Here is a 21,921-nt window from a genome sequence, read left to right as displayed (position 1 = left end):
AATATGTCAATCACTTTTTCTAAGCTGCTACTTACTACAGTTTTGTTTCCCACATTACTAACTATAATATTTCCCTTATGATACCTTTTTGATAATTTAGCAAGAAGAAGCAAACATAAAACTATTACAATGGAGCATTTTTCATTTAATAGAATTTTTTCAGTCATAAGGTTATCTTCTTTATGAAATAGGTCTTTTTTGTTATCTGGAGATTCTTCAAATAAGATCCCCTATGAACAATTGTACTGAATAGTCTTTTTATTAAACAACATAAGCTCCAAAGAGAGCTGCATGAGTGCTCAACCAGCTTTAAAACACCTTGATACCAAACTGAGGCTGGAAAGGGAAGGAGATAATAATCCAAATACCACATGCAGCCCTATCTGAATGCTTCTATTTCAGCCATACTTTATCAGCCAAAGGAAAATAACAGAGTAAGACGTTTAATTTTCCAGTTTCTAAAATAAGCAATTAATATAATTTTACTTTTTTTTTTTAATTTAAGTTTAAATAGACTCAACACAAAATTATCATGGCTGGTAGTAAACCATTCTCTTTTTTCGTGCGTGCCTTGTAAACTTTAAGTGGCATCCCTGATACTTCGGATAGACTTTTTACTTTCTGCTCTTTTTGTAGTTTATTTCTAATCATTCTGCTCAGCTGAGGAGCTTAGGTTAGGTTTTAAACAACTAACAGTTGCAGTGGCTCAGATCCTTTAAGCACACACTTAGATGAGATGCATGTACAAGTGGAATGCTGCTGAAGTTTACTAGATATTTTTAGATATATGCATTTAAAATAATGTGCTTTTTATTAAAAAGCTTTTTATCATTGATCAGCTTTTCATTTCAAAGACAGGTACATTGAAGGGAAAAATCAGATGGATATATAGATAACCAGTGTTTCTTACCTTTCATCTAGAACCTACTGCAATACAACATACAAATAAGTGATGGTAATAGCTTCAGCAAGAAAAAATTCATATTTAAAGATTTATTAAATTAAGGCCAGAGAGAACATTGTGCTGAAATATGCTGAAAAGCATATTCCTTTTTCTGTTTTTACAAATAATAGCGATCAGAGCTATTTTACAGAGCTAAAAAGCCTATCAACAAGAAAAGTGATGCCTTAGAAAATAAAAAGAAATGCATCATGATGTATATATCCAGCACAATAACAAAATTTAAAAGTGAATGTGTCTTCTATTCGTACGAATAAATCAAGAAAATAGATGGGATTTGGCTAAAATGAAGACGTATAAATCAAAGTACTCCTCTTAGTTCTGATATCTTCACTCCATTACACAGTGCATCTAAAAAAGCAAACTAAAAAGAGCCCCTCATTTCTAGAATTGGAGATTGAACCTTATAGTCCTGACTGCATCTTCACTGATAGAATCAGTACACTACCCGCTTCAAAATTAAAATATATTTGAAAATCAAGCTCAGGAAACATCTCAGGAAGAGATTAATATAGTTTCCTGTGCTCAGTTTAGCAATTCACTGGATGATACAGCGTTAGGGTAGAGTCTCCGGAAATTATTTAGGTGGCTGGCTAATATCAGAAAAGCATTTAGTATCAACTTTTTCTTCGCTCAATTGTTTTTCAAGATGAAGCAAAGAGGAACACCAGCACAGCTTGAGCAGGCAGTTATTTGTAGACCATTTGGAAGTCCTTTATCAATAGCAGTTGAAGTACCAGTACTCTGCTGTAAATAAGAAGTTTGGGTTAGTTGTAATATTTTTGTTAAATTGCTACTTGTACTAACATTTTTGATATCGTGATCCATACATCATAAAGATCTTCAACAATGACACAGTGCTCAGAAGAGGCTATTTAGGTAATGGAGCATAGACCAAAAGGCCAAATTCTGGCATGTATTAGAGACTTTTCCAAGAGAGAAAAAAGAGTTAACTGTGCTGTAGTGCTCACATTTAATAGGTTTATTTACAAGCTGTAAAAAATGTAGATGGTTGATGATGGTTTTAACATAAAATATAGGCAATAGGAAATTATTGAGAAACCGAGGACCTTACAATACCGAGAAACAGGAGATGAAATACTGTGTGAGCAAATACACATTAATGCATTGGAAGAGACAGTTTGAGCTACACATACAGATCAGGGGGTTATTTGGTTTAAAAAAGAGACAAAACCAAGATGACACTATACATTTATACATTAACAAAAATGGATATCATGAAGAAAGAATTTTTTTTCAAAAAATCTAAAGTAAACCTAAGGGTTTGGCCTTCAGTGAGCATGTCATGAGTCATAAATGGCTTTTTGCTCAGGCAGAATAATATTTATGCAGATAATTAATTAGGTGATACCAGCTCCCTCTCCCAGTCTGATACAATAGTAACTTCTGAATCACACTCCGCAATCAGATAGACTGATGCCCTTATCCTCGAAATCATGATGCAATCAATTGCTGTCCATCAAAATAGGCCGCTGTGGTCATTTCAGCATCAGGGCTAGAGGAATTGAGGGTATAAACTAATCTCACTATTAAGAAAGAAGTCTAATCAGATAATAGGTGATTAAGAATACCTCCTTGTAATATATAACGATTTTGTAAAATGTATGTAAGTATATATATTTGCACATATATATACTTAGAAAATGTAGTATCCATGAACTCCCATTTTAGAAAGTCATTTGTTTCCATGGAAGAGAAAATAATTGACAAACTTTAACCTTTCTCAAGCTTCTAATTAGTAGAATTGAATAATTATTCTAAAACAACTAACGATGTGGTTCTATCCCTCAGCTTGCAGTACTGACTGATATGGGTCAGGCAAAGAATAAAGTCAAGGCCTTGAATTTTAGGAAAGCAAAGTTCCAGTTCTTTAAGGAGTGATTACGACTCCCTGGGAAACTACCCTCAGAGACCAGGGACAAGACAGCAGAACAGAGCTGGCAGATCTTTAAGGATTATTCTCATAGAGCACAAGAGCTTTCAATCCCCAGGTGTAAGAAATCAGGAAAACAACAGACTGGCATGGATCAGTTGAGACCTGCTAGTTAAACTAAAGGGGCCTAAAAAAAAACCCCAATACACTTCTTAATCCAGGGCTCCCTCCTGTACTATAGCTAGAAAAAAAATCAGAAGGTATTGAACAAACAAAAAGCAACTAGACAAACTCAAACACAAAAAGGAAGCGTACAGAGGGTTTAGGAAGCAAGAACAGGTGGCCTGGGAAGTATACAGAGAAATTGCCCAAGCAGCCAGGGATCAGGTTAAGAAATCTAAAGCCCTGATAGAACTAAATATGCCATGGGACATCAAAGGCAACAAAAAAAGCTTCTATCCATACATCAGAGAGAAAAAGAAGACTTAGGGAAAATGCAGGGCCCCTCTGGAAAGAAATGGGTGACCTGGTTACCTGGGACATGCAGAAAGCTCAGTCTTCCCTGGCAAGAGCTCCAGCCATACTGCACAAGCCACAGAAAGCAAGGACAGGGACTGAGAGAATGAAGAACTGCCCACAGTAGGAAATGATCAGGTTTGAGAACATCTAAGGAACCTGAAGGTGCACACATCCATGGAACCCTATGAGATGCATTTGCAGGTTCTGAGGGAATTGGTGGATGAAGTGATTAAGCCATCACATTTGAGAAGTCGTGGAAGTCCAGTGAAATTCCCTCTAACTGGAAAAGGGGGAAATATAACACTTATTTTTAGAAAGGGAAAAAAGGAAGACTGAGGGAACTACAGGCCTGTTAGTCTCACCGTGGTGCCTGGCAAGATCATAGAGCACATCCTCCTGGAAGCTATGCTAAGTCACATGGAATATCGGAGTTGACTGGTGACAGCCAACATGGCTTCAGTAAGGGCAAATCATGACCAACAAGTTTGGTGACCTTCTGTGACAGGATTACAGCACCGGTAGATAAAGGAAGAGTAACTGACATTATCTACCTGGATTTGTGCAAGGCATTTGACAGAATGGATTGAGAGCAGTCCTGAGAAGGACTCTGGGGTGCTGGCTGACAAGTAGCTCAAAATGTGTGCTTGCCAATCAGAAAGCCAACCGTATCCTGGGATACACCAAAAGAAGTGTGACCAGCAGGTCATGGGAGGTGATTCTCCTCCTCTACTCTGCTCTCATGAGACCCCACCCAGAGTACTGTGTTCAGCTCTAAGGTCCCCAGTATAAGGACATGTGCCTATTGAAGACGATCTTAAAGGGGGCATACAAGAAAGCTGGAGTGGGACTTTTTACAAGGGCATGTAGTGATATGACAAGTGGGAATGGCTTTAAAATGAAAGGGTAGTTTCAGAGTAGATATTGGGAAGAAATTCTTTACTACAAGGGTGATGAGGCACTGAATAGCCTCACAGCCCAGAGAGGCTGTGGATGCCTCATCCCTGGAAGCGTTCAAGGCCAGGTTGGATGCGACTTTGAGCAACCTGGTCTTGTGAAAGGTGTCTGCCTCTGCTGTATTTTAGTGTCAAAGCTTCCTCACTGTGTTAAAGAAAATTCAAACTCAGGATGAGTTTCTTGATGCTTTAAAGCATATCTAGTCTCAGTCATACTGATTTCACCAAGGAGAAATGGAGTTTGCTTGTATTATATACCTCCCGCATACTCCAGAGCTCAAGTTGATACAGTATCTAAGCATGGTGAGGATGCATAATATTAGCAAGTCTTATCTTAAGAATGGGGTGGAACAGTGTTGATATATTTTGGATTCACGGTCTACCTTCTGATCTATTTAAGGGGAACTGTAAGAATATGTTGCCACTTGCATGCTGTAGAGAAATGACTACATCTGTGATAGAATGATTCCAACACCCCACTTACAAAAAATGCTAGATTTTCTTACAATTGCTTTCTTCCTTAAGGGATCATAAATATTTAAGCCTGATCTAGCTTACAAAAAGAAAAACCCATACCTAATGGCAATATTCACATGCTGAAGCTCAGCCTAGGCATAGAGTTTTGAAGAATATGGGCTTTCACACTGTGGAGGTCACAATCAATGAAACAGCCGCCTTTATGTGGCAATGAGAAATTCACACTAAAATTACTTTCTGTGTCATTAAGTTGAACCAAGGAGTGTTACCCAGTGTTACCCTATGTTAACTTCCTGCTCATTTACTCAGAAAATATGAACAATATATTGAGCTGTTCACTGACAAATGAAAACAGGAAAACCTCTTTTTTTGTTCCAAAGGCTTTTGGATATAGCTCAGAAACATGGTAAAAGTAAGGATCTAATAAAACATAAAAACTAGTCTAATAGTCACTTCAAGAAAGATTTAACATGACACATACTACCATCAGAGTGGTTTGTAAGGCTTGAAAATTTTTCCAGTTGTGTTATATAGTATACATGCATGTTAAAAAAAGGAAGAAAAAAATATATTGAAAACTTATTCGGTCTTGACATTTACTGAATGCTTTAACATATGTTCAGATTTAATGGAGATGAAAAGGTGGCTGATTTCTTTCTGAAATCAGGTAGTTAGTATTTACAGTGCTGTCTATCTCTTTTACAAGGAATTCACAATTACAAATCACTGCATGAAAATTGTAAATTTACATGAAAAACTTCAAAAAGATCAGAGCCTCAGAGAGGCTGCAATGAGTCATAGTATGGTCTGCACAAAAAATCTTGGAATACATTCCTGGTTTTTAATTGACCCATAGTTTTTTAATGGTATAATATTTTTATCATTGGCTTCTACGACTATACCTGCAAGCTCCAGGATGAAAGATGCTAAAAGCAAATTAATCTGAGGTCTGGCAACAGTAACTTTTTCCATGATTTTCAGTTCACAGTGGTTCATCTTCTTTTACCTTATAGAGTGTTTTGACCATTACAAACAGGAAGAATATTTGCAGAATAAGATACTTTTTGAGACATTTCTGCCATATTGATTCTCTTTTATGACATTTGTGCCAGAGTATCGCAAGGAGTCTGTAAGTTAGGATCAAATATAGGCATAGAATCATAGAATCAAAGAATCATAAAATGGTTTAGGTTGGAAAGGACTTCAAGATCATTTAGTTCTAACCCCCCTGCCATGGGCAGGGATGCCTCACACTAGACCATGTCACCCAAGGCTCTGTCCAACCTGGCCTTGAACACTGTCAGGGATGGAGCATTTACCACTTCACACAGCTTTGCTGAAACATCATAAGTACTTTTTACCTACCAGGCCAGTCATATGATTATGAGTATTTCCAATAACAGACTTCATCATGCCAAAACATCATTAATTCAATGAATCATTCAAGTCCATTAGAGTGGATCGAAGAGTCCAGATGAAGCATAATATTAAAAATGAAAGAGTATTGAGCAGATAATGACCGCTTTAATATATCTTAATTTAAAATGTGTGTTTCTTATTTTCTTCACTGTTTTTATACTAAAATTGATAGTTTAAAGAAAATTAAATGAAGACTACATTTAAATGGGTTAATCTACTGGTTTTGTTGATTCCCCAAAATAGTTTATTCATGATGACTACTAATTTGCTACAGGTAGTTTCCTAACAGATAAAATCAATTTCTATTTTATTTTTACAGACAACAACTTTAATAGGTCTTCTGAAGACAGCTAGACTACTGCGTTTGGTGAGGGTAGCAAGGAAATTGGACAGATATTCAGAATATGGTGCTGCAGTTCTGATGCTCCTTATGTGCATATTTGCATTAATTGCACACTGGCTTGCTTGCATTTGGTATGCCATTGGAAATGTAGAAAGACCTTACCTGGCTCACAAGATTGGCTGGTTGGATTCTTTAGGAGAACAATTAGGAAAACATTACAATAAGAGTGATGCAAGCTCTGGACCATCCATCAAGGACAAATATGTTACAGCACTTTATTTTACCTTCAGCAGTCTGACAAGTGTAGGATTTGGAAATGTGTCTCCAAACACCAACTCAGAGAAAATCTTTTCCATCTGTGTCATGTTGATTGGCTGTAAGTAGTCTTATTTTATTAATTTTTTTTTTCTCAGTCTTTGAGCAAATGACTTAACAGTCTAATAAGATTATAAAAATGCAGCCAGAAGGCCAAATTTCCAGGGAAAGCCATGCTATATGCAAAATATGTTGTGACTCATGCAGTGTCAGGAAGTAGTCAAGTTGCTTGACTACTCAAAATCTGTTACCCAAACTGTCAGAAGTTTTGTGTTGTGTATCTGTCTGTAAGCAAATCCTATAGAGGGTAGGAAGCAAAGTTTTGAGTGGATTTAGCAAAGTATAGCCCAACAGTTTTTTTGGATAATCAAATTATATTTTATTTGTCAATTTAAGCTCTGATCCTATATATGTATGTTTAGCTTCTTAACCCTGCTTTTTGTTCTTAACTTGTACTTAATCTTAGTTCCTAGTTCTTAGTTCTACCAAAGTCCATAAAATTATATTAACCTAATTTACAACATTAAATTTATGACTACAAATCTCCAAAGAGAAATATTACCAACCTGATTGATTATGATTTAATATTTAAGCTTCATCTGATGAGTTAGTGCTAATACAATTGAATCAATAGAAAACTTCAGGTAAATCAATTCCACATCTCTGAAAATGTTAATAGTCTCATCTAAGCTGTTTTACATACAAAGTACATTAATAGAATGGTTGCATCATCTGCAAAACTAAATGTAAGACTTAAGTAACTTTTGTTTTTATTTAATCCAGCACTAATGTATGCTAGCATTTTTGGAAATGTATCTGCAATAATCCAAAGACTCTACTCGGGAACTGCACGGTATCACATGCAGATGCTGCGAGTAAAGGAGTTTATACGCTTTCATCAAATCCCCAACCCACTGAGGCAGCGACTTGAGGAATACTTCCAGCATGCATGGACATACACCAATGGCATTGACATGAACATGGTATGTTGTTCTGTTTTTCAGGCACAGATAATGAGGAATAGAAAAATGCATCAGAATTTAGAAAGATATTGTAAATCTTCATTATTTATGAGCTGTAAAAGTGCAAGCATTAAAAAGGTGGATATTAGCAATTATTGAAAATCAAGCCATTACAAGTTTGGCATCCAGACATTTAACTGTTTAGTTTATTACAAACTGTATCAGAAATCTGAACTCTCACTGTGTGTAGGACAGCTTGAGAACTGCATCTGACTATTATAAACTTAAGACAAGAAAAAAGCATTATAGGTTTCATATTTCAGACATAGCTGTTCCAGAATTTTGCTTGTTCTTTGGCCTGATTTTCCACTTCCAGTATCTAACAAGAGTACCTTTGTTGGTATCTACAGAGTTACTCTTGTATATATCCTGTGCAGATCTTTTTCAAAATACGATTGTGTAACTCAGAACAAGTATATTGGGGAGGGGTGGAAGAGAGGAGCAAGCGTGTGTATTAGCTGTTCTTTTCAGAGTGAAATAGTCTAACCATATGATAGCCTGGACAGTAGTTTGCTTGCATTCATAACCACATAATTCTGCACTTAAAGTCAACACAGTACTGCTAACCATTTAGCAATCCACAGAATCTCATTTCTAGGAAGTGGCAAGGAACAACCCTCATATTTTCTGTTCTTGATAAAAAAACCTGTAAACACTTCTTATATAAAAATACATTATGTGGCCAGCTGAAAAAGAATAACAATCTGCTAATGAGCAAAAATAAACATGTCTATTTCTGGATGATTTTCTGACGACAGCAACATTTTTTATGAAAAGTTGACATCGGTTTGAAGACACTGAAAGCATTGTACATCTTAAGGATCTGTGAATCTGTGTCTCTAGAGGGATGCTTTCCAGAGCTATTCTGAGTTATAGAGACTTTGCAGAGCTCTCCATAAAGCTGGCAAGAACAAGAAAATCTATACATATTTGTAATAATTTAACTAGAAATCAGCCTCAGAAATTTTGACATAAATTCAGACAGCTTCCATGTGGTATCTATACATATGTTTGTGAATGACTGTCAGAGTGGTACACTTTCATGCAGTGAGCAGAAACAATGGTCTTGATTAGAAGCTTTTATAAAGCTGAATCACTGTCAGCCTGACTGTTAATGGTTACCATTAAGTAAAGCAGATCTTAAAACTAAGACAGGAAATTAAATATATTGGGCTTCACATCCCACTTCCATGAGTGTCCCCTCCAGAGGGATATTACACCCAGTGCAAGACAAAGATACTTGCACAAACCTCTGCTGAGGATTACTGCAGTGGAAGGCAGCATCAGTAGCTTCATCCTGTGTGGCACAGAATGGCCCTAATTCTCTGTGATGGCAATGGGATTGTGGGGTACTCAGCACTTTGCAGGATCAGGCCCTTAAGCTGCAGGTGGGTGCAGCCTAAGCTTAAAGTAGCTCACAGAATTATTTCTGAAGATATTACAAAATCATTTACACCATAACTAATTCATTACCACTAATGGATGTACTAAGAACATGTTTCATATGAACTAGTAACTAAAACATGATGTTGTCAGGTTAAATTTTGTGTAATGCAGAAATTGGTGTACTGCAAGTAGTCTTGGACTTGTAATAAATGTGAAATACTAACTAAATGGATTAAACAGCCCACATTCTGCAATTTGATTGTGAGGAAGTACAGAGGCTTTGTTTTAAATAAAATGTGAAAAAAATCAAGTTTAGTATCTTGTTTTGTTATATTTTATTTCTTATTCTTTTCACAATTCTATCCCTCAAATTTTATGGCAGTCAATTTTCTTTAAAAGTGAGTTGAATATATTACATTAATGCAAGGATAATATAAGAATTATGTGATATATGTTGTACTTATGAAAGATTTATCTCTTTCCTGTCTGCTTCATACCTAAATACATGGAATAACACCACCCACTGGTAAGAGCAGGAGGTATTTATATCGAATTTAATTCCAGTATAAAGTGTGGAGAATATCCATGTTATCTGTCGGGTTTAGAGCTTGTTCAATGCTTTCTAATTTTAACTGTAACTTTTTGCATGATGAAGGGGTAGATAGCAAAGAGAAATAATCCAAGTAGAATCAGATGTGGGGCAAAATGGTCACTAAGAATTAGGCATTAAGAAATGCTAATCTAACCACATTTATTAATCACTGTTTTACCCCACAACTCAAATCATGCTTTTCTGCCCAAAAAAGGTCATGTGCATATTGGTTTGCATTAGATAGTCGCTCTGTAGGAATGCCACTCTGACAAAGTTGCCATGCTGATCATTCTGCATTTTCCTTTGCCTGAATGCTTTTACTTCAAAGCATATATGCATGTTAGCACAAGCAGCAATGAAGTTTTCTTGGCTATAAGCCATGTGCACATGAAATGGACTTGCATGTGGTGTTAACTTAATTTTGCATGAAATATTTGCATTTACACACCAAGGGGATAACACTATCCTCAGACAAATGTGTTTGACTCCTATCAATATTTACTGGGAGTTTTCTGAGATATCTGAAGGCAGAATTTGATACAGTGTCTTTCTTTTTCATTTCATGACCGAAAACCAAATAAAAATCAGAAACTCAGTCCTCTTTCTCCTTTGAAATATGAAATGCACAAATAATTTACATTTTATGTATATATGTACATGCAATGTATAACATACACATACTCATATATATATGATATTAGAGAATACATTTCAAAAGATGCTTTTAATTATCATTAGTAATCTAAGAATTCAGGATAAGTGGAAAAAAATAAACAAAACCAACCAAAAAAAACCAATAACCACACCAACCACCTCAAAAAACAACAACAACAAAAAAAAAACCACAAGCAAACAAACAAAAAAACCTACCAAAAAAAACCCCAAAACCCCCTTTTAACCTCAGGAATTATACTGCACTAAAGTCCTATACTTTCTATTGAAAAACAGAAGATAATACTTTATGCTTGTTTGAAATGGCTGAACTTCAAATTAGCTTTAAAGATCTGCAGGTGAAATATGCGTAGAACATTGTTTATTTTTTCATTTGTTCCACTCTGCTTCATTTCTACATCTCTTTGATCATGTTTCATTGCAGAAAGCATTTTGATAAAAACAGTTCCATATAATTACGCATGGACTGGATAAACAGGATTTGGGATTTATTTTAATCTGGATAAAAATCTTGAGTCTATAGAATAAGCATTATTTAAATAATATCCCTGTGGTACACACTGGCAAAGTTAAATTAAAAAAAAATATTTACAGTGTATATTGTTTTGTGAAGGATGTCACCAGTCCCAAAAATTCAAAGACATTACTTTTATTTTTAAACTATCCTGTTCTGTTTTTCCTAAACTCTCTCTGCCTTCTTTCCCCCATTCATTCCCACGTTATCAGTCCAGCACTGATAATAGCATGCCTGTGATGCTTACCCTAAAAAGATTACATCTTTCAGTGTTTGAGGTCATTTTTTAAGTTATGCATGTATTTTTTACAATCCTCCCCTCTTTTTCCATGGATCTTCTATGCATCTGGATAGCTTTACTGGTTTATTTTACCTTTAAAAAGAGTTCAAAGAAGGAAATCATAAATAAGTGGGACAAGCTTTGGAAAGTGTTTAGCCAAATGTACATGTAATAAAATTTTGGATGTAGGACAGATGCCTTTTTATTTTGGGTTTTACCTGGTGCCATGCAAGGAAAGAGCAATACAGAATTTTTATGTATAAATTTATGGAACCTTCTCCTGCAAGCATCCAAGCAAAGTGTATGTGACCATCCGAGTGTACATGACCATACACTTAGTCACTGTGATCATGCAAGTACAGCAGAGCACACACCTGTCTTGAAGCTTCAGAGCCAGCAATGCTACTGTATCAAATAAAGGGCAGGTTCACTGTTTCTTTGGTAAGGCTTCTTTTGTGAGAAACTGGCCACTGGTCACTGATGCCACCACTACATTTGTTATTCTTGTTTTTCCTCCCACTGTGACCACTTCTTATGATGAAAACAGTTCTACCAATAGAACTATCACTAGTAATAGCTTTGAACCAGAGAATTAGGAAACTACGTTAAAATTTCAAGAAGAAATAGCAAGACAAAGTTCCTTATACCACCGGAAGGGTAATCCAAATTAGAAGTGTTTGGAACAAAAGCAGTAGCAATTGGTTAAAGAGAAGGAATATGAAATAGTGGTGGAAAGTGGTACTGTTATTTGTTTATATGTCATAGTGGAAATCCTAAGATACATAAGACTATCAGGAAGTACCTCAGATATGGTTAGTGGTAAAGTCATTCTTTCATTTTCTATTACAAGACCACTTATAAAACATGAATGCCTACATTTAATCAATTTACAGAAAAGACCTCAGGAAAAAAAAACAAAAAAAAAACAAAAAAAAACAAATTTCAACAATGTCAATCTCTCTGCAAACTGATTACCATTACCAGTTACTCACTGCACTGTATTTTCTGGTCTAACATCTCAAAACCAAGAGCAAATTAACAATTTTCCAACTATCATTAAATTTTTGGAAAGGTGTGGATCTGGTCACCTTCTACAGACATTGAACTTTTCTGTTGATGACAGACTCAACAGTCAAAGAAACTGAAATAATTTTCTGTCCTCCTCACCCAGCAATGTATCATACCTCAAAGATCACCTTTCAGATGTAAAAGAAATTGTATTACTCAGAAACTGTAATGAGGTTATAGATGAAGAATGATCCACTGCAGCTCCAGTAATTTCAACATAAAAATGTCACAAAAATCAGTGTCATGGCAATGACTGAAAGCAAGAGATCCTAATTCTCGATAAGGTTGTCAGGCTTCAAATGTCATTAAAAGGTGAATTAGCTCATCATCACACACTGCTTCTCTCTCAGCTGTGGTAAAAGACCTCCTTCATATTCTGAAAAATAAAACAATAAATAAACAAAAATCTGCAACATTTTCCGGTATGAAGAAGAGGAATCATCAGAAATAACTCATTCTGTGTGAAACCCAAGAGCTGCTGCAGCAGAATTATTACCACTTGTGACTCTGTTCATTCTTTGCAAAATGGTGAAAGCCCTTGGAAACGTTTTAGCCTTCTGCTTATAGTGGTAGTTCATTTCTGTAACTAACTACCATAGAAATAGTAAATTCTAAATTCTTTCTAGAAATGGAACTATGTTGAATTAGAGAAACTTTTAGTCCAGGTGAAGATGTTATGAAAATCTGAGAGACAATTTTTTGTAACAGAACTAAATCTTTCATTATTTTTTCCATCAGAGGGAGCACCTACTGGGGGACAGAGATCCTAATTCAAAAATCTATATGGTGCAATTTGTGCAGCTTATCTCAGATTATTGCAAAAATTAGTAGGTAGAAAGATGGAAGTTAAAGACATGAGTTATTTGACTAAATACATGAATTGCTATAAATTAATTTCACTCGCCCTTACAGAACTAGACCAAATAAATGTTAATTTTTAATATATATCCCACTAAAGTGAATGATCCATGGTGTTTGCTCTCAGTAATTGGTTTAAAAATTATGCTCAAATTGTTCGAGAACTTTATTCAGCGTTTAGTGATGCAAATTTCAACATATCCTGAGATCTATATTATGCAGATGAGATCCAAATAGAGTTCAGGTATGTGCCTATGAGAGAAAGTATATTTATTCCTGCCTCTTTGTACCTTCAGCTGCTCACTATATTTTTGCAGGGTTAGTTTTTGCATGGAACAATTTCTCAAATCATTTCATGAAGGGAGACCAAAACAAGGCAGGAACAAGCAGATAAGGTAGGGAAGGACTAGAACTTCTTTTTCAGTTTATACCACTTTAAATTGTCAGATTAATTTGAGAGTCTGTCTTTCGTCTATATGCTGGATACTTGCTACTCATATATCAGTAAGTCTTACTGATTTAGGACAAGAAAATCTTAGTCAAAATGAGTTTCAACACACCCCAAACAGACCCACAATACACAAGAGCCCTCTTGTGTCTCTTCAACAATGTCTTGGCTTTTAATGTTTGGCCCACTATATTTCAACAGAGAAAATATATGACTACATTATGTGCAGAATTAAAAGATATCTTTGACTGCCAGACTGCAGGGATTGGAGCATCTCTCCTATTAGGAAAGACTGAGGGAGACGGAACTCTTCAGCTTGAATAAATGAAGGCTCACATCAACACAACCAAATACCTGAAGGGAGGGTGTAAAGAAAATGGAGACAGGTTTTTGTTCAGTGGTACTTGGTGACAGGACCAGAGGCAATGGGCACAAACTTAAACAGGAGGTTCCGTCCAAACATCAGGAAATACTTTTTTACTGTGGGGACAACAGCACTGGCACAGGTTGCCCAGAGGTGGTGTGGAGTCTCTGCCCTTAGAGATTTTCAAAGGCCATCTGGACATCGTCCTGGTATACCAGCTTTAGGTAACCCTGCTAGAGCAGGAGTTATAAGGATAAGATGACCTCCAGAAATCCCTTCCAACTTCAACCATTCTGTGATTTTGTTGGTACAGGACATGGTATTTTCATTGTGGCTAATACCCTGATTTGCTTTGGCTCGGATACTTTCTAAATATCTTCTGTGGGACAGATGTCAATACCTGTTCCAGAACAGAGGATAAAAGAATATAACAATTGTCATGAATATTATAATTTACCCAAACAAAACAAAGTGATCATTGCCCCAAACATTTGATAGTTGTCTCAGGTTAAGATACATAGAGGTCTCCAATGACTTGTCACAAAGGTGTCTGATACATGAGTGAAACCTTGTCATCTTGAAAAAGAGAAGTTAATGAAGCTGGACTCTCTCTTCACTTATGAAAGACCACATTCCTCAGGGCAATGTGAATTATGCCCCTACTATCCTCACTAAACTTCAATCACTTATTCCATGTAAAATGTTTTTCTGCTCTCTGAATGGGACTTTCCTCCTCTCTCATGCAAAGTAGATAAACCAACGTTATTTGACAGGGAATAAGTTTTATTCCAGACAAGAAGAGACAACTGAACTTGGACTTGATAACTACCAGTGAGAAACAACTGGAGTTTATGGTCAGAGAATCATAACTGGGTTTCCTTTTCTTTTGTTTTTCTTTTGGTTTGGGGTGTTGGGGTTTTTTTTGTTTTTTTTTTTTTGGGGGGGGGGGATGAGGGTGAAACTGATTTTATATTTTGTAACCTGTCTATTTTAGTAGACCTCTGTCTCTTGAATTATGCATGAGTTCTGATTCTAAGGATGAATCTAACCATGATAATCCAAGATTTTTCTCACCAGGGCCAGGTGGAATCCCTGTTAAGGAGATACTGAGTGTAACAATAGAAACATGTTAGGAAAGAACAGAACAACTGAAACCCAACCTGTATTCAAATGATTTATTAATATTGTATTTCTTATTGATAACAATGTTATTAGAAGAGCAATTCTAGCTTTATAATTTTCAAAACCTTATAGTGATTTTTTTTTAATTTTTGCATTGTCTAGTGCTGTATTCATATAGTTTCAAGATTATGCTGACTTTTAGTTGTTTAAAAAAGTGCATTTTAATTTTTTCTTATCACATTAGAATGGGATTTAATGTCTTTAAATACTCAAAAATCTCACAACAAATGAAAATAAATGAAATTCAATATTTAGAATTTTATTATTTTAAAGATTATATGATTTTGAATATTGGATGGCTTTCTAATATTTAGCATTGTCAGTATGTGTTTACAGAATATATTGATGCTGACTGCCACATTGTAAGAACTTTATTTTCAATACAATTGTTCCTTCTCTACACAGACAAAGATATCTGTGGGCATCAGATACTTGTTTATTAACACATGCTAAAAACTGATGAGTAAAACATATTTTCTCAAAGTAATTAAAATCTGAATATTGGGAATGTACTTTGGAGACTTGGGTTGGCAAGAGGTTGTCTGTACTGCACAACATATAACTTAGTTTGGAAAAATCAAATTCTGTATAATGTCAGCAGCTGGACTTGAATTAAATACTTAACTACAAACAATGTGCATGATATGGTAAGCTTATTTTAGTAATGTTGTCTACAGGAATGTTTTAACAAATTTATCTTCAAATCAGATTCTTGCTTGCATTTCTAAACTTGCATTAGTGGAGTAATGCCCAAAACTCCATTGGAAACCAATGTTATTTGGGCACCTGTCTTCCTTCTAGCCATTTGACAATTGTGGTATTAAAGAGTAAATGTTCTTCCTTTCTGATGTATAACATCTGTTTTAGAATGTAAGCTCCATGGGGCAGGGATATTTTAATCACAGATACCTGAATAGAAGCTAGTACCTTTCAGATGTTATTGGCATATAAATAACTATTAACTGATATGCAATGATTTTAGAACAGTTTTATGTTAAGTATAAATTAATTATCAAATTACTAGTTTCTTTAAAGAAATACCTAAAGTATCTTCAGAAATATAAACCAATACACATGGTCTGCATGGTTTTTGCTTAATGGTAAAATACAATCCCTTGATAAATGTGATAAACTGAAGTTGATGTAAAAAATTAATACAATTTATACTAAGGCTGTGCTCCTGTCTTTCTAACAATTCAAATACCTTTTCCTGTAAGTACCTCTGAATTGAAAATGTATTTCCTATTTTGCATCCTATAAAAATGGATCTCTTCTAAATCATATTCAGATAGATGTATAACAAAAGAAGTAATTCAAAATAGGTCTTTTTTATTCACATGACTGTATCATTGACCAAATGTATTTGGTCATCAAGTTTGTCAGTATCACTCAGTAAATAAGTTGTTACAACCCACAATACTTTTATTTCAATATAATGACATTAAAATAAAAAAGTAATTGCATAATAAACTGTTTCTAGTGGTGTGATAGATATTATAAACAGAGCAGCACCACAGATGCTTTTCATTTACCATATTTTCTTTTGCTTATTGTTGTTGAATGCTGGCTTTTTCTGAGGATGTGTAAATTTCATTTGGTAATGCCCTATAGCTCATAAAGATTTTGTATATATGTGTGTTGAAACATTCTGTTTGTTATTTCACAGCACTGATTTCCATTAGCAATCATAGAAACATTTCAACTCAGTTAAAGGTATTGATATTTCATTTGTAAACCATAGCTTGGCTTGTGTGGACAGAAGCCTCATACCAAAAATGTGTTCATCTTCTCTGTTAGCAGGGGATACGAGTTGTGAATATCTTTATGCAATCAGAGTGAGTGCACAGACCTTTATTGTGCTGAAGTAAGAATTAGTGTAGCAAAAAGTGAATGGATTTTGTTGGGGTTTTTTTTCTGTGCAGGAATATTTATGTGTTTATAGAAAAACAGGGCAGAGGATAAACAGGAATTAATTCATAGGCTACTCTGATAACAAAAAGACACATCCTGTTCACACATTCGTAAGACTGGTAGCATCAGTTCATGTTTCGTCGTTCAAAATATGCAACAGATGTAGCAGGTCCCAGGGAAAGCATAATATAATTAATATAATATATAATATAATAATATAATTAATATAATTGACTAGCAGATAACAGGATTTAACTGCAAGAAAGGGTAGTACATAGTAATGTCAGGCCCATTCCTTAACACAGTGGGCAGTCACAAGGTGAGCAGAACTCCTATAGAAGTCAGTAGCAGAAATGTTTATTGATTCTAAAAGAATCAGAGGTAATATGATCCTAGGCAATTTAGCTCACACATAATGACCATGTTGTAAGTAGCTCACTTCTTTCTTCTAAACAAAATTAACGTTACCATGGTACCCAGGAGGAATCCCATGGTTCTACTGCAGGCAAACTCCCATTGTTCTAAGTAAGGGATGAACGAGGACCATAGCAACTAGCCCTGTGGTTTGCTGAACTAATCATCTGCCTATGTAAATCTGCATAACACCATTGTTTCATTGGTACACGTTGCATTTTCTGATAAAAATCTAAATCCTAAACTTGCAAGCAGAATATATTTAACAGAAAAATCCCATTAAAATGCTGTCTTTCTGAAAAATATTTGATCTTGTTCAGACAGCTCTCATTTAATAAATGTCATGATTACTTCAGCAAAAAAAAAAACTTCCTTATTAAATGTAGTACTTTCATAATTGATATAAAGGAAATAGACATATTAGTCCAAATAGGTGAAATTCAGTAAAGAGTCTTCCATTAGTTGTCTTACTTGTTATTTAACTGCAGTATATTCATTCATATACCTTAGTACCATTTCTTGTACTGGGAGAAATCTTAATAATGAATTTTGTAACCACTACATCCACTAGTATGTACATTAGGATTCACGTTGTATAAACTTTGCAATATAGATTACACTATGCACTTGTTGAATTGTAAGCCTCTGACAGCTCTTAGGGCCACCTCTATTTGTATGTCACTTCTTTCTGTCCAGGAAGAAAACAAAAATTATATAAAGCAACTTTCATATTATTCACATGAAATCCCTATGCTTATCTTTCCAGGTCCTGAAGGGCTTTCCAGAATGCTTACAAGCTGACATTTGTCTGCACCTCAACCAAAATTTGCTTCAGAATTGTAAAGCTTTCCGGGGGGCCAGTAAAGGCTGTCTTCGAGCTTTGGCTATGAAATTTAAAACAACACATGCACCTCCTGGGGACACTTTAGTGCACTGTGGAGATGTTCTCACTGCTCTTTACTTTGTGTCAAGAGGCTCCATTGAAATCCTTAAGAGTGACATTGTTGTAGCCATTCTTGGTAAGTAGATTGCTACAAGGCATGTTAAAAGAATCAGGGGTTTGAAAACAAATATCCATTGTTGTTTCTGGTGAAGGAAAATTGTAGACTTTTTACTCACTGTTATTTAAAATCAAGAAGAGAAATAATTTAAGGAGCAAAGTCTACATTACTGCAACAATTCATGTGCACCAAAGCGCCCATGTCCTTGGATATAAGAGGAGTAATGAGCCTGATTTATCCCTAATTAAGTGGTAAGCTGCAAGTTGAGTAAAGAAGATATCAAATTACTCCAGTTCTGATTTTAGTGTAAGAACCAAAGTCTAGGACAGCCTTTTCTTGAGCAGTGTACGAAGGTACTGAGGCACACAGACCCTCTATATGCTAGCTGGAGAAAAATATGTGTCTACTTCAGGCATTCAAAATGCCTTCTAGAGGTTTTCAGAAATGTCTATTTCTGCCCACAGCATATAGAAAAGGAAGAGAATAACAGAGTAATCTGATCTAGATTGATACTTAAGTGAAATAACACGTGTTTCCCCTATGTTTCTGATTAACACATTCTTGTTTGTATAGCATAGGGAGTTTCTTGTTTTCTTTCCCAATGAAGATGTCTCAGAGCAGTGTTCAGTACAGCTGGGAGCTCACCTGCTCACCTGGTGATGGGTCTTGTATGAAATCACTAGCCACAGCAATTTTAAAAGTAAAATAACTAAAACACTACCTACCTAAACAAGACTACTAATTTGTTTCTCCAATTTAATATCAGGTAATAAGAATACAAAGAATAATTGAGTAGATGAGGAAGGATTTGCCTGTACAGAAGCCTACACCAGCTGCAACATCATGCATATGTTCTCTTTTCTGTTTATTATCCACTGTAGGAACTTGAAACCAGAAAAATAGCTGAAACAAAATCTGGACTGGTAGCAGTATGTTGCCATTAATCGACTTGTGACTGAATATTCTGATAGTACTTTGCAGGGTGGATGTAAGAACAGAAATACACAGGTGTGCCTACAGCAATCCTTCCCTAGGTTTAGATGGTGTTATCAAGGTAATTTGCCATCTCATGCTGTTACATTTCATCAGCTGTGCCAACTTCAGGCACAAGCAAAGAGATGATCATGCAAGTATAACACTGAGAGGTTTTTACTTACTTGTGTGTTTTCCACTGATTATGAACAGTGTGGTTCATCGAGGATTTCATCTTTTACATCAAAAAACCAAGCAAATTTCTATAGCACTCACGATCAAGAATAAATGACAAGTTTATGAACTCATCCATTTCTTCCTGGACCAAAGAGGCAGACTGGTCAAGTTTTGCATGTTAGGCACATCAGATCCCTGTGCTCTCACACTGCAGCAATGCCATTATGTCTCTTACAGGCTATAGCTCCTCACACCAGGTGCTGCACTTTGGAGCCTAACTGCCAGGGAATGGTGGGTCAGACAGAAAGTGAGACAACTGTGCACAACTGCAGCCAAAAGGAACTGCTCTGTGAGTCCACATGTTGCAGGATCCATGAGGCAAGAGCCTGCCTGATAGCTGACTCCAGTCAATAAATCTGTGGTATCTTCAATAAATCTGCTACAAAAGAACACAAGATAATACAAACAAAAATTACTTTGCAATGAAATGACATGGAAGCCTAACAAAGATTATCAATACTTAGCAAAATATTTGTAGTTAATTCCTCTTTCTGAAAAACCTACACATAGAAATAGACACAGAAAACACTCAATGCTTTATCCTCTGGGGTTGAAAAGACTTCAGTCCAACAGATGTAGCATGGATAAAGTTTTCATACTTAACAAGTATTGCAACTTCATCACAGAAATCAGAGCTCTGAGAAATGTTTCTTTTGTCGCCAAGTTTTCCTCAATTTGTTGCCACTGTCTAATGCTGCTAAGTAAGGTCTCATCAGTACCATGTCGTGGAATGGACTCAGTTGGAGATCAATGTGATCAGACAAAAGCCATTTAATACAAAGTATCAGCTCCTTATATACCATAGCTCAAAACTGTTTACAGTAATGTGGTACATTGTGGTTGGATACATATCTTTAAGGCCCTTAACAGCTAGCATATAATTGGTTAAGCACAGGTATGAGAACCTGACCTTCAAAGCTTGCCAACAGTCCACAATTTAGCAGCTCAGTAAATTCCAGCTCCTTCTTATCTTGCTTTCTCACTCCCTTATTCGTGTCCTCCTTCGCTCTTGGATGACCCTGGATCCATGTCGAGCTCCACGCAGGCACTTGCTGATCTGGGTACATGGCCGTTCTTTGCCAGAAAATCATCCACAGTACTGACTGATGCAGTCTAATGCAATTTTGTGCCAAATCTTTAGAAAATACAATAGCTGTGGACACCATAGAACCTATCCTTTTTTAGTTTGCAGACAAGATATAAAAATACTGTGATCATTCAATAGTCATGTTGCAGAGAAGGCATTATATGCCTTGAATAGGAACCTCTGCATTTATAAACATTAAGATCAGGACTGTTAGATTATATTGGCTAACCTCTGTTATATCTCTGGCTCCTGTTATATTTCATATCTTTAACTATCCATTGTGTCTAATGAACTGTGTTTGATGAAACAAAAGTAACAGGTTTTGATCTGAAGACATAATGAGATGAAAAAGTGATTGCTTTTCTTGGCGCTTTTTTTCCATAGTTAATCATTTTTATTTTTAAAAATGTTTGCTTTATTTCCAGTATAAAATTATCTGCTTCAATTCCTTTCCATTAGTTCTTGCTATGCATTCGTTATCATATTCTAGAGGTGTTTAGTTCCAAGTATTTTTTCATCTCTATAAGGTTATATGCAATATAATCAGTTACCTCTGAATTCTCCCTGTTGATAAGCTAAACTGACTGTGCTTTTTAAGATGCTCACTGAAATCAGCCCTTAAATTATTTTTTGCAGCTTTTAACTGCTTGCTCACCCGGTTTTCAGCTTCCTTTATAGAAAATGGAGAAACCAGAACTACTTTTAGTAAGCTTATATAAAAGCCACAAATGCTTAACCGAAAGGCAAAATCGCCTGCATATTTTTTAACTAGTCTACTGTTACTCAGTTGCTATGACCATTATTCTCTTCCATGAGTGATTTCCTAGTTCCCCTCCAGACACCATTTTGCAGGTAAGCCCTGCAGCCCTTAGTTTATAGCATATTTTCACTGGTCTATGGCTGCAACTGCTCTGCATTGATGAAGGTTAGGTGCAAATTTGGGGAAAATGAGCAAACAGAGATGACAATTTTAGCAAACAGGTACAGGAAATGTGTCAACACTGACAGAAAGAATTTTAATAATATCAAAAC

General features: G+C 35.7%; 1 protein-coding gene across 1 annotated transcript in view; it reads left to right on the top strand.

Moving 5' to 3' along the window:
- KCNH7 (potassium voltage-gated channel subfamily H member 7) overlaps nt 1-21,921 on the top strand; it is a gene marked incomplete at its 5' end in the record, with an annotated part of 242,614 nt that overhangs the window by 192,783 nt on the left and 27,910 nt on the right. Inside the window, 3 exons of the mRNA XM_080620270.1 lie at nt 6,543-6,942; nt 7,665-7,864; nt 18,359-18,611. Coding sequence (XP_080476396.1) covers nt 6,543-6,942; nt 7,665-7,864; nt 18,359-18,611 — 853 coding nt within the window. The remainder of the gene's footprint in view (nt 1-6,542; nt 6,943-7,664; nt 7,865-18,358; nt 18,612-21,921) is intronic.

This window comes from Psittacula echo (genome assembly GCF_963264785.1).
Source record: "Psittacula echo genome assembly, chromosome: 6".
Taxonomy (NCBI): Eukaryota; Metazoa; Chordata; class Aves; order Psittaciformes; family Psittacidae; genus Psittacula; species Psittacula echo.
Note: the sequence above shows the minus strand (reverse complement) of the source record. Positions and strands in the feature narration are given on the sequence as shown.